The sequence below is a fragment of the Eschrichtius robustus genome, chromosome 4 (assembly GCF_028021215.1).
Source record: "Eschrichtius robustus isolate mEscRob2 chromosome 4, mEscRob2.pri, whole genome shotgun sequence".
NCBI classification, from domain to species: domain Eukaryota; kingdom Metazoa; phylum Chordata; class Mammalia; order Artiodactyla; family Eschrichtiidae; genus Eschrichtius; species Eschrichtius robustus.
This window is the reverse complement of record NC_090827.1, coordinates 120,581,959-120,596,123: the sequence shown is the minus strand read 5'-3', so window position 1 is coordinate 120,596,123 and position 14,165 is coordinate 120,581,959. Positions and strand designations below refer to the sequence as shown.

Here is a 14,165-nt window from a genome sequence, read left to right as displayed (position 1 = left end):
ATGGAATACTTAGGTGAATTTGAAAATGTCCTCCACACATGGACATTCTACTCTGTGGTAACCAAGGGCCCTCCCTCAGCCTGGATTTCATTCCTCTAAGGATTTCCTGAGAAGCTAATAGAAGCCCCTTTTTGGCTTAGCGGGTGAGAAGAATGCGACAGAAATCTCCTGAAAAGACATCTGCAAGTGGGGAAGGAGGCACCTTGCAGATAACCACTAAAACCAGAGAGATATTAACTACTGATGTCCAGGGATGGGGTATTGACTTTTTTTTTTGAAACTGTGCGTTGAGCAGAATTTTAAAGCTAAGTGGAACGTGTGGAGAATGAGCTGTTTAGCAAATCTTCCCTCTGCGAAGCTGGAAAATTCCTTTTTAAATGTGGCCAGGGCGAGGAGGGCACAGATATGGAGGATAGGAAACTGGTGGCCGGGTTTATGGAGGAAAAACCAGAGGGCTGGAAGACCACGTCAATGCCTTCTGCCATCTACTAAACAGCAGCAGGCAGCGAAACCCGCAAAGAGCTGGGGGCCTGGTATCTTTCCTTGTCCTTCCAGGTCGAGGCCTGAGACGCGTTTCCTACCTCTGCGCATGCGCAACGCAAGGCGGCGAGCGGGGGAGGACTCTGGAAGTTCCACGACTACCTTCTCAGGCCCCGCCCCTTCCTCAGAATCAAGAGGGAGGAGCGTCGTGCGTGCTCACGTCAGTGCGCGCCCTGAAGCCCCGCTCCCACCCCCTGCGTCCGGTTCTCGTCCTTTGCTTCGCCCCACCCCACACACCTCTGCCCCGGACCCATTTCGGAGGCGGGGCCGAGGCGCGGCTCAGTCGGAGCCACGAGCACGAGCGCGTGCCTACGACAGCGCGTGCCAGCCCGGTCGCGAGGAGACCCCGCCTTCCCGTCCCGCCCCCGCCGGCCTCCCATCCTCCGACTACTCTCCGGGCGCTGAGAACGAGGGCACCGGCGCGCTGTGCAGCCATGGAGGTTCCCGGTAGCCTGTGCAAGAAAGTCAAGCTGAGCAATAACGCGCAGAACTGGGTGAGTCGGAGCAGAGGTGCGGAGGAGGCTCTGGGAGGCTCCGGCTGCAGCTTGTTTCGGAGCCGCTGCCTCCCTTCCGCCTCGTCTGTATCCTCCCTGGAGAATTGGGGGTGGTACCCGAGGCCGCGGCGCCTTCCACCTGGGGCAGTGGGTTGTGCCGGGTGGAGTGGCGCGGCGGGGGCGGGGATCCGATCCAGGGTCCGTGGGAAGAACGCCCCCTTCTTCAGCTCCTCGCCTCAGAGGAGACCTCGAGGACGCTCTTTCGGCAGTGAGCTGGCGGCTGCTGAAAGCTGCATCCCCCGAGGGGGAGCTGCCCGCATCCCCTCCAGTGGCCTGAAGGTCTGCGGAGGAGGCAGAGGCAGGCGTCTTTGGTACGTTTCCTGGTTTTTCTTGGCTCTGCCAGTGCAGTGAGCCCAGGTTTGGGTCCATCTCCACGTCTTTCCATTTCTGACTTTCAGCGTGAAGGGAGAGTACCCAACAATGTGGCCATTCATGAGCTGAGACTGCCCGGAACTGAGGTTCTTTGTGATTCGCTGTTAAATCGGAATATCTAGCAAATAACATGGAAACAGTAAAATGTGGTGAAACTAATGGTTTATAACGTTTAGCAAGGACTGCCAGTTTGCTTTGATGGTTAAGCAACCTCAGAAGGTTGCTTACTTCCTTAATTATTCTTGGTAAGAAACAGCCTTAAGCTAAGATTTTGTAAGTGCAGAGGGGGTGGGGTGGAGGAGGTGGTGTCCAGCTCTGGAGGCCGGAAAGATATCCGTTTTAAGTTTGGGTGGAAATTTTTATTTCACAGTACAGCAAGATTATGAGGTTTAAATGCAGCCTTGTAAATCGTCATTACCCTTGGTGAGTCAAAGAAAAAAAAGCCATTTCAGACAAATGTTCAAGTCATTAATTTACCACATCTGTTGTTACCAAGTATTCTCACCCGATTCCTTTCCCCTCTTAGTTATTTAACTCTTCCTTAGGTGATAAGGACGGAGAAGAGATAAAAGGTGAATTAGACCATTGGAAAGAGCGCTGGACTAGCGGCCTGGTCTCTGGTTCCACCTTTGCTGTGTAGTAGTTGTGTGATCCTGAGTAAAAACCCTCGACTTCTTTAAACCTCAGCTGACTTAAAGGTATTGTAGTGGTACTTCACTGGAGAGTTTTGTGGAGTAAAGAAGATAATGACTTGGAGAGTGCAGTGATAACACTGCTATGAAACTATTGCCACTGCTCCTGTTACCTTGAGGTATTTCCTGGTTAGGGAAATACGGTTGGCTGAATTAGGGTATTTACATGTCATTTCGGCTACACTGTCTGTAACTCATTTAGTGTTCCATTTGCCAAATAAGTGCGTGTTCTTTGTAGAGGCATGTGCTACTCATGGGGAAGGTGAGAAATGAGGGACTCTGTGCTTGCCTTCCAGTTGCTCAGGGCCTGGTTGGGGTTGTGATTGGCATTTGCCGGGTGATGAATGTATCATTATAGACCCCAGTGAGTGGGGTAAGACAGCTGTTTTATCACAGTTTAGAGGGGAGATTAGTTTAGTCTGGGCGTGATGGAGGAGAAGTGTGCTCAGATTTTTGAGGCAGAGGGGAACTGTATGAATAAGGTCTAATAATGATAATAATTTATATTATGTATAATAATATATAATATTATTATACATAATATAAATAATAATAATAATGACCATTATTTACTCCAGGAACAATGAAGAGACCTGTTTAACCACTCTGGAGGGTTTTTGTTGACTGGAGGTAAGATTGAATGAGCAGCATGGGGCAAGGTTGTATAGTTGTTAATGTTTGGCTGCTGAGTTGAGACTAGATTCCGTGAGAGATTTTGGACGAGGCTAGAATTTTTAATTTTCAGGGCCTTGTAAATCCTTCTTTGCCCCAGTAGGGAACACCCATCATCTTTTCCTCTCACATACATCAGCTGATAGGGACACGTATCGGGACACGTGAATCCAGACACATTTAAAGTTCCCGTCACATGATGAAATTGGTATTCCAGGAAGACTGGTCTGCTAAAGAAATTAGACACTGTTAGAGCCCAGATGTAGAAGTCCTGGAGAACAAACAGGGTTATAGTAAGGTTTAAATGAATTAATAAACTTGAAGAATGCCTGGTACATGAGCACCGGTTAAGGTCTTTGTCTTGTTACTGCTATTAATTCATACAGTTGTGAGGGTGCAGAGTACTGGGCTAAGGTGGTAGTGGAAAAGCAGAATAGATGCGTTAAGAGCATTCAAGGAAGAGTAAGAAGGACCTGACGAGTTAGGGAATGAAAGAGGGAGACGTATTAAAAGAGGATCCTGAGGTTTTAATCCTGGGAAATGAGGAGAAAAGTCGCGGCATGCAGGGAATTTGAGAAGTAGGTTGAGGGCTGGAGTGATGGTGATAATAGTTAAACACTGAAGGAGTGTTTACTATGTGCTGGAGACAGTTTGAAATTTTTTACCTAAATTAACTTATTGAATTTCTGTACCATTTTTGAGGTGGGTATCATGAGAGACAGTGGTTTAAAGCAAGGACCCTGGAACTGACTGCTTGGACTCAAACCTGGCCTTCACTGTTTACTAACCGTGTAACCTTTGGCTAGTCACTTAATTTCTCTGTGCCTCAGTTTGCTCATCTATAAAATGGGAGTGATGGCCTCACAGGGATATTGTGAAGATTAAAGGAGTTAATATATGAAAAATGCTTAGAACAGTGTCTGGCATATTGTAAGTGTTGTGTGTGTGTTAGCTCTTACAGTCTGAGTATTATGTGTGTTAGCTGTTATGGTTAGTTATCCTCTTTATTCCAATTAGTATCTCCATTTTATTGATGAAGAAGCTGAGGCACAGAGATGTCAGAGCTTGTAAAAGGTGGACCCAGTATTAAGCATGCTGCATGTAAGGGACAGATGGCCTTAGTAGAGATAGTCTGTAGAACAAGGCTATCCAACAGAAATATAACGTGAGCCACATAATGTAATTTAAATTTTTCTAGAGGTCATAGTAAAAAAAAAAAAGTGAAAAGGAGCAGGTTGAAATAAATTTTAATATTTATTTAACCCTGTATAGCTAAAGTACTGTCATCTCAATATAAAAATGAGTTCAATACTATCATAATCAATATAAAATTATTAAAAAATATACATAAGTATATATTTTACACTTAGCACACATCTCACTTTAGACTAACCACGTTTTATTTATTTATTTATTTTTAATTAACATCTTTATTGGAGTATAATTGCTTTACAATGTTGTGTTTCTGCTGTATAACAGAGTGAATCAGCTGTATGTATACATATATCCCCATGTCCCCTCCCTCTTGCGTCTCCCTCCCACCCTCCCTATCCCACCCCTCTAGGTGGTCACAAAGCACTGAGCTGATCTCCTTGTGCTATGCTGCTGCTTCCCACTAGCTATCTATTTTACATTTACTAACCACATTTTAAAAACTCAGTCGGGACCTGTGTTCACATCTCTAGGGATTGAGTTAGGTTAAGGTTGAAAATAAAGATTTGATGGTTAAATTTGAGTTAGAGAATATACTAGAGAGAAGGGAGGTGTCTCCATGTACCTAAAAGAATAGTAAAGAAAATCAAGAATGATCATGCCCCTTTATCCTCCTCTTATCTCAGTCTGACGAAGCATCAGGTGTAATGAGTATCATTTAGCATCTGATTGAACCTTTCTCTATTGGGACGGGTTTTCATTTGTCTTCCGTAAAACATTTCAAACTGTGTGTTAGCTGGCCCTCAGTTCAGACCCAGGTGTCACTCACCTATTTTGTAGACTCAGGTTGGGCCAAATCCCTTGCTTGGACCCACTTTACAGTGGATCTGGACCCGACTACCCACAGAGTAGTCTGAGATCTAGCATTGCCGTTCGGAAGCGCATACGACGATCTCATTCTGGTTTGCCGTTCCATTCCCCTCTCTCCTCCACGCCCCAAATTCCCATAGCTCCATATCTCCAGCACCAACTCTCCTTCTATACCTTACATCCTCAGGGTTTTACACAAGCCTTTCCTTCTGCTCTGATGCCTGTTGACCTTTATCACTCGTGGAAGTCTTCAGAGCCTCGGGCTCCTGTACCGAAACTGTGGCCTCCTGTGTCCACACGCTGTTGCACATAGGCTGAATTCTTTGTGCACCTCTGTGTTATTGTTGCGCTCTGCTATTATCGTGTATCATGTAATCATATTTCGTTATAGAGGTTTTGCGTCTACATGGAGCTTCTCCTCATATAACAGGATGGGGATAAGGGTTAGGGTGCTGAGTAAGCTTGGGTACTTATGTTATTAAAAGTCTTAGATAACTTACTAGTACCTTAGCACAGCTTAAGTAAGAGAATAAGCTCCATATGTGGTAGAATTAAAATTATAGTTTTGTCACTTACTACCTGTGTGATCTTGGGCATGTTGCCTAACTCCTCTGTGCCTCACTGTCTTCAAATGTAATAATGTGGATAATGAAACATAGCTTGTAGTGGAGCTAATAGGGCATATCTCATAGGGTTATAATGAGGTTTCAGTTATTTAATACATTTAAAGCACTCTGGTGCTGGCACATGAGCACTATTTAAGGTGTTCTTATTTATTAATTCATCAAATATTTAACACCTGCTTTGTGTGTGTGCCTGTGTTCCAGGTGCTGGGGATGCAGTGGTAAAAAGACAGCAAAGGGTCCTGCTCTCATGGATATGACATTCTACCTGGGAGAGGGTTAATTGAAAAGCAAATACACGAATGAGATATTTTTCCCTTTTATCAGTTCTACTTTTTCTGAACAATTTGTCCCTCATACTGTTCGATGCCTTTCGTAGAAGGCCAGCAGCCCGTTCTGGATTTGGGGGAAGACTGAGGTGGTAAAAAAATGAAGCAAGCATGCAGAAATGGAACACACAGCATTTGGAAAGCCATATATTCCTCCTTCAGAGCATTGGCCTGGCTGTGTGCAGGGGCAGGTACTGAGTTTCCTTCCCTGGAAGCTAGGGAGATACTGCTGGAAAAGTTGCCTAAAGGAGAAGGACAACTGGACTTCTACCAAGAATGTACTCCGTGTTGACTGACAACAAGAACGGGAAGAATGACAGCAGGGTCTAGATCCGCATTGTCCAATCTGGTAGCCAGTAGCCACCTGTGGCAACTTAAATTTAGTTAAAATAAGATGAAACGTTCCGTGTTTCAGGTGCTACATTTCCATAGGAAACTCGTGGCCGCTGTATTGGGCTGTGCAGTATAGAACATTTTCATCACCTCAGAAAGTTATACTGGACAGGTCTAGGTAGTAACTTTGGGATGGCTGCCGACATTTTTTCCTACTTATGTGTGTATTTTGTACTCGTGTATTCGTTCTTACTTTCTTCCCCGGGGAAGGAAATTTTGAGAGATGGTGGCAACTTTGGAATCACGGTTTTGGGCAATTCTGTAGTCCTGGCTCCGGCAGGGTACCCAGCTGTCAGTTAGCCTCCCCTTAGCATAGTGGCTTCTCTAAAGTTGAAATATGAAATAAGCTTCCCCAACTTGGCTCTGTTACATTGACCTTTGGGGAGTAGTTTTCTTCTCCAGTGATTTTCAACCAGCTAAAAATTTACTGCCCCCAGGGGGGTGTTTGGAAAATATCTGGAGACTTTTTTGGTTGTTACATTTGTGTGTGTGTGTAGGGGGGGTTGCTTCTGACATCTGCTGGGTAGAGGCCAGGGGTGCTGCTACAAATCCTGCAGTGCACAGGACAGTCCCCACAGCAAAGCACTATCGTTAATGCCGAGGCCCAAAAGACATTCATGCTGAGGTTGAGAAACCCTGTTCTATTCTTTGCTTTGAGTAAGAAAAAGGGGAAATAAATTAGGTAACTCTGAAATGCAAAACTAGTAATTTAAAATAAAATCCGATACTAGCATTTTCTCCTCCACCAGCTAGGATGTTACCATCTTTTGCTCTGAGGTGGATCAATTACCCGTAGCATACCAACAACAAAACAGTCAAATCCAACCCTGAATTGTTTTGAAAGCAAATTACTAAGTAATTAGTTCAAATGAAGAGACTGGTTTTTGTTTTTTTTTTTTTTGCTTGTTGTTTTTTTTTTGGTATTTACCTAAGTGGTAATTATTTCTGTGAAATATCCTTTCCTAAGGACACAGTTCTCTACCAAGTAAGTTTTAACTGAGTAAACAGTGGAAATATTGGACAGTACATATAGAAATCCAGTTAGATGACTGCAGCCATTGTTCTTATTCTTCTCTGTAGTTTCTTTGATGGTTGCATCCTTTCCCTCTGTCTTTATCTCTCATATGTTTGAGTGTTCAGTTCATTGTTTTTTTAGTATATTTACAGTTTTATAACCATCACCAATATCTACTTTTAACATTTTCATCACCCCAAAAAGAAACCCTGTACCCATTAGCAGTCATTCCCTATCCTTCCCCTTTCCCCCTCTCTAGCACCTGCCAACCAATAATCTAATTTTTGTCTCTGGATTTCCCTATTCTAGACTTTCCTATAAATGTTAATGATATAATATATGGCCTTTAGTGTCTAACTTCTTTAACGTAGAATAATGTTTTCAAGGTTCATCCATGTTGTAGCATGTATCAATACTTCATTCCTTTATATGGTTGAATAATATTATGTTTTATGGATGTATCACGTTTTGCTTACCCTTTCATTAGTTGATGAACATTTGAGTTGTTTCTCCTCTTCAGTTGCTATGAATAATGCTGCTGTGAACATTCATGTACAGTAAGTCTCCTACATATGAACGAGTTCCGTTCCAAGAGCGCATTTATAAGTCCAATTTGTTCGTAAGTCCAACAGAGTTAGCCTAGGTACTCAACTAACACAGTTGGCTATATGGTACTGTACTGTAATAGGTTTATAATACTTTTCACAAAAATAATACATAAAAAACAAACAAACACAAAAAGTAAAACATTTTTAATCTTACAGTACAGTACCTTGAAAAGTACAGTACAGTACTGGCTACATCACTGCTGCTTTTATGCTTGCTTCTGGACATCCTGGGCTTGAAATAAAGATACTGTACTACTGTACTCTATACAGTATTGTACAGTAAAGTACACAAAAGCACAACCACTTGTAGAGGACGCATCCCCATCATGTATGTAGGGAAAGCCCCGCTGTCACCGTAGTGGGAGGCAGGGGCCTGTCACAGTGTAAAGGTGTCTTTCTCTCTTTATTGTTTGTCTCCTTCCCTGAAATGTTTTTGATCCGTTTTACTCCCCGTGTCTAGGAGGGCTCCATCAACAAATGATGAATGAACAGGTAGTCTCAGGCTCATTTCTGACTTCTAGGAATCTCTTATGGCTGGACTTCCCAACTGGAGGTCATCCAGGGCCCCTTCCATTAAAAGTATTGACAGTTTAAAATATCCATTAAGTAAATATTTAAGTGTTCTTTAATCTTTAAAACAGAATAGTTGGAGAGCCATAATGTATATGCGGAGTGTATGCATGACAGTCGGTGATCGAATAGGCATGCCAGTATCTTAGCTCTGATTCAGGAGATCTGGGGGTAGGGCCTGAGATTCACTTTCTGAGAAGCAGCCAGGTCATTGCCGGTGCTGCTGTGCCCCATGCTTCGTAGCAGCAAGGTGTTAAGTGTAGCCTTTTCAAGTTGTTTTCTTAACCTCCAGGAACGTATGTGTCTCACTCTTGCTGTTTGTCTTTGGCTTGTTAACGTGAACGTTCGAAAGATTAATTTCAGTTATCAATAACTCGGTGAACTAAAGCTTTCTTCTCATTGTATTCTTTTCAGTTTTATCCACATGGTACTCTACCATCTCTCCAGTTTACTCACAGTATGTCTTGGGATATAAAAGACACATCTGTGTTACCATTTCAGGTATTCTCTTTGGAAGAATATACTGTTTGGCAGTCAGTTTAAGATGGGTGGTGGGGTGAGTGATAGATGTTGAAGTCCAGAATTATGCTTGATATATTTTCTGTGCCTTTACAAATTTCACTTAAAAATGCAGAGTTCTTCATAAAATCATCATAAACTCACAAACCATGAAATTCTCCTAAATAGCATCATAGGAGAAGTTAATTTGTCCCATAGGGAAGTGGATAAAATAACAAAACAGCCCATGTGGAAATTAAGGTGGGTCAAAAAGGGTCACAGGGCCACTCGTGTGGGTGTTGAGGACAGCAGTTTGTAGAATGTGTAGGAAATGTACACCACACATATGAGAGGCCACCTGACGTTAGCCTAGTAACAGGACTGGTAGTCATTTAGTCCCAATCGTAGAAAGAGAAGGAATTCTTTTGAATTGTCCCAGTTCTGCTATTCTTAAGACTTCTGAATGTCAATCATCATTTCATTTGCAAGTTATACAGAGAACACAAATCACGCTTTAAAATAAATGTCTTATATCTAACTTTTACTGAACACTGACTAGACACAAGAAAAGAGGCTGGGTGTTGTGAAAAACACAAAGAACTATAACTCATAGTGCTTGGCCTATTCTCCCAAGGAAGTAAAAATTATATACAAAAAGACATCGTATAAAACGGTCCATAAATAACAGACGAATCCTATGGGCAGTAAATGTTACAGGGACTGCCTTGGGTGTATGTACAACAAGCCAAATATTACTATAAACCACCCAGACTCTTAGAAAAGAATAAGCCTGATTTCATTGTTCTGTGAATAGAAACTAGGGCATTGAAGACTCTGAGAACAGGAATGGAGAGTTGGAAGGAAATAACTCACTGATGCACCCACTAATGTCATGTTTTCCTGGCGGGATTATAGGAAGGCTTTGGCTAGAGCGGGTGGAAAAGGAAAAGAGAGGGGAAAGGGAACTAGAAGATTACATATGGAAGTGACCTTTAGATTTTTAGTAAAATTCAGGCATACACCCACCACCTTGCAATTCTAATAGTTTTAAAAAGTGCTCTTTGATTTATTCTGAGAAACCGGGAGGTAGGAGATTGTGGCAAATCTTATTTTAAGTTTGTGTTTTAATATGGAAAATATCAAACATACATTAACAGTAAGCCTCCTTGTACCCAGACTGCCATATTTACTGCCAGAATTTTTTTAAATGTAGGAGGCAAGAAGCCCGGAGGGAGCATACTTTTCTAGTGATTAAAACAATCTCTTATCCTATATTTTCTCTCAACCACAGCCTCAGCATTTTGTAGCTTCTCAGTTTTTATACATTCTACTCAATTTAAAAAGAAAAGCAGAAGATATTTTATGGTGCCAAAATGAATTAAAACTCATTAAATACATGTTTCTTCTTGCCCCAAAGCAAAGTAACTTGGAAAAAAATCCCGAAACAAAACGACGAAGTCAAACAGGTTCTGCAAGTGTAGGCAGCTAATGTGTATAGCACCCTCCTTGTGCCCCTATCCCAGTCCTGTCCCCTTCCAGCAGACCCAGCTCCTGTCTCCTCTCCTCCCAGGCTGCCTGCCTGGGAGCTAAAACTGGATACCGCAGGAAAGAGGGGCCGCTGCTTCCCGGGAGACGCAGATGTCTGGGTCAGACACCCCAGGTTTTGTTTAAAATTCTGGAAATGCAGAGCTGGAAAGTTATGTTTGCTTCATCAGTTTAATTGAAATGAAATGGTTTGGGAGACCCATAGTAGAATTCTTCGTGATTATTGGAACTATTGATACATCTGCTAATGAGATGATTAGTGGGGGAGGGGTGCAGCTTTTGTGGTGGGCCTATTAAAAGAATGGTCAAATTGTCCCTTTGGCTCCTGAGGACACCCCCAGGGCAGTGAGTGAGAGTAAGATCCAGATGGGCAGAGATGCTTTCTCCTGTACACTAGGGGGATTGTGCAGGGAGAGGGGGAAAGAGATCCTGAACCTCAGGCACCTTCTCAGGCCAACCAGTTTTAGAAAAGAACACATCTGGAAGTTGAAGATCTGGATGGAAATGGTCCCTTGACGAAGTCCATGTTCATGTACCTATGAGGGTGTTTGTTCCCCATTTTGAAGACCTCTGGGTCAAGGGTGAATCATCTGACTCTTCCATGCCTCAACCTGAGCCACTCACGTGGCTGCAGAAAACATGGTCATGGCCACTGCTCTTGCTTTAGATGTGTGACCGTTGCCTCCAGACAGCTTGTTTGGACTGCCCAGCAATCATTCTGGATTTCCCCAGTTACTTTTTCACTTTTCTTCACACTTGCTGTTCCCTGTCTGGAAGGTGCTTCCCTCAGAGGTCATCAGAGATCTTAAATAGCCTCTTTCTGCTGAAGCCTTCCCTGGCCACCCTGTCTAAATATCACACTTCCTATGATATTTCTTCACTTTTTTCGCTTTATTTACTTTTTCCCCCTCTTTGATACATACTTCTAACTTACATAATTTCCTTATTTATCTTGGTGTTTTCTTTTCTCGCCTCTCTTTTTCCTCTTAGTCCAGTGGTTCTCAAACTTGAACTGGCATCCGAGTCACTTGGAGGCTTTAAAATGCAGATTGTCAGGCCCCACCCCAGAGTTTCTGACTTAGTCTGCTTGGGGCAGGTCCTGATAATTTGCATTTCTAGCAGTTCCCAGGAGATGCCAAAGCTGCTGGTTAGGGACCACGCTTTGAGAGCCGCTGCCCTGGGAGGGAAGACGAGAGAAGCCCCAGGAGGACAGTGATTTTATTGGTATTGTGAACTTCTGTTTCATCAGCACCTAGAAGAATGTCAAGCATGTAGTGTGCATTCAGTAGATATCTTTGAGTGAATGATGAATAAAACTGTCTTAAAAAAAATAAGAGCTATACGCAGTATCAAATACAAACACCCTATTAAAAGAATGCTGTCACTTACCTATTTTATAAAGGCATAACTTGTTGAAAAGAATCTAAATTATGTTTTTGCTCCATAGGAGGAGAAAATAGAGGCTATGTGATTCATTTTTTTAATTTTAGAAAACAACTTTATTGAGATAATTTGCCTACCATTCAATTTACCCGCTTAAAATGTACAATTTGGTAGTTTTTATTATATTTACACAGTTGTGCAACCATCACCACAGTCAATTTTAGAGCATTTTAATTACCCCAGAAAAGAACCCCATATCCATTAGAAGTCACTCCACATTCCTCTCCCAACATCCCAGCCTGAGGTAACCACTAATCTGCTTTCTATCTCTTTAGATTTCCCTATTCTGGATGGTTCATATAAATGGAATTATGCAATATGTGGCCTTTGCGACTGGCATCTTTCACTTAGCATAATGTTTTTGAGGTTTGTCCGTATTGTAGGTTGTATTAGTACTTCATTCCTTTTTATTACCAAATAATATTCCACTGTATGTATATACCATACAATTAAACAGTTTTGTTTATCTAATTATTAATTGATGGACAGATGGGTTGTTTTCACCTTTTGGCTTTTATGAATCATGCTGCTAGAACATATGTGTACAAGTTTTGTGTGGACATGTTTTCATTTCTTGTGAGCATAAATCTAGGAGTGGGAATCATTTGGACATATGATAATTATATTTAATATTTTGTAGAACTTCTGTTTTCCAAAGTGACTGTACATTCCCATCAGCAAATGTATGAGGATTCTAATTTCTCCATATCCTCACTAGCACTTGTTATTTCCTGTCTTTTTGATTATAGCCATCGAGTGGGTGTGCAGTGGTATCTCGTGGTTTTGATTTGCATTTCTTGGATGGCTAATGATGTCGAGCATCTTTTAATGTGCTTATTCACCATTTTTATTTTTTTCTTTGGAGAAACGTCTATTAAGATCTTTTGAGACCTATGTAATTTTATGCCCTTTTTGCTTAAGGAGAAGAAAATTTGAGAGAACAACAATTACGTTCCATTTTTTTCATCATGCATTTCATGATACCTGCAGACATCTCTTCCACACTTCATTCAGGAATCTGCTCAGATGCCACCCTCTCAGAGGTTTTTCCTGATCATCCTGTCTAAAGAGGCACTCATCCCCTATCTCTCTTTCCATTCTTACCCTGTTTTATTTTCAGAGTGCACTTGTCACTCTCTGATTTAATAATTAAGTGTTATTGGTCTGTCTCCTGCCAGTGGAATGAGCTCAATGAGAGTAGGGACCCTGTTTTGTTCACTTGGTGTACGAGTAGGGCCTCAGGAAACAATGGTTGAATGAATGAATGAGTGAGAAGACTGGGCTCTGGAGTCTGCCACTTACTAGTTAGGGGAACTGGGGCAAGTTATTTAACTTTTCTCAGGTTTCCCACCTTCATCTGGAAAACCACAGTAGTAGGAGTTTCTGCATCCTTGAGGGGCTTTGCAGACTAATTAATTGGTGTATGTAAAGAACTGAACACCGTGCCAGGTACTCTAAAGAAAGAAAAAGCCATTAGTTTTCATCTTTTTCCTTGCTTTTGGCATGTTACATAGGGCAGTTACTGTATGGTTGCAAGGAATATATATTTACCTTTTAAGGGGCTCAGGTAAACCAGAATTCTTTCTTTTTTTTCTTTTTTCCAGGGGATGCAGAGGGCAACTAATGTCACCTATCAAGCTCACCACGTCAGCAGGAACAAGAGAGGTCAGGTGGTGGGGACCAGAGGTGGCTTTCGCGGTTGCACGGTTTGGCTAACAGGTATGGTCTGGAGAGATAAGCCACTTTATTTCAAAAGCAGTGGTACAGACAGCCTTGAGCTAGGAGTAAGGATACTTACATTTTGAGCTCTATTCTTGTATCTGGAGCACCATAATATGTAACTGACAAAGTTGCTTAATAATAACATTTTCTTTTGGTAATTCCTTTCGTTCTTTACAAAATTGCTGTTAAAGGGGAAAAATCAGAATGCATCCTAAAACTACTTTCTAGTTGATAACTACCTTACATTCTATAAAATTCTGCATGCAAATAGGACCTGGATTCTGCCTTCAAGATGCTAATAATGTAGACCATATGAAGAGAAAGAACGAGTGGTAAAGAATTTCACACAATCAGTTTCTAATGATTCTTCTTTTGCTTTGGCTTCTGATTGATTCTTGTGTTGACTTTCCCAGAATCTCTCTTTGAGAGGGTAAATTGATCCAGGTTTTGGAGGTGGTTTTAAAAATGATGGATCTTTTTTCACTTCTGGGAGTTTTAAATAAAATTTTGTTGCATCTTGCCAATTTACCCATGTTGGAGGACAGAGGGAATGAAAAGTGCCCACTG

General features: G+C 42.1%; 1 protein-coding gene across 2 annotated transcripts in view; it reads left to right on the top strand.

Moving 5' to 3' along the window:
• Window positions 1–737: 737 nt before the first annotated feature.
• Window positions 738–14,165, top strand: part of PAPSS1 (3'-phosphoadenosine 5'-phosphosulfate synthase 1) — a 103,767-nt gene continuing 90,339 nt past the window's right edge. The window contains exons 1-2 of one of the 2 annotated variants that reach the window (XM_068543275.1): window positions 738–1,034; window positions 13,481–13,595. In XM_068543275.1, the coding sequence (XP_068399376.1) occupies window positions 975–1,034; window positions 13,481–13,595 (175 nt within the window). In that variant the 5' untranslated portion in view covers window positions 738–974. Of the gene's footprint in view, window positions 1,035–1,197; window positions 1,406–13,480; window positions 13,596–14,165 lie in introns of those variants that run through there. The other variant, XM_068543276.1, reaches the window with a different exon arrangement.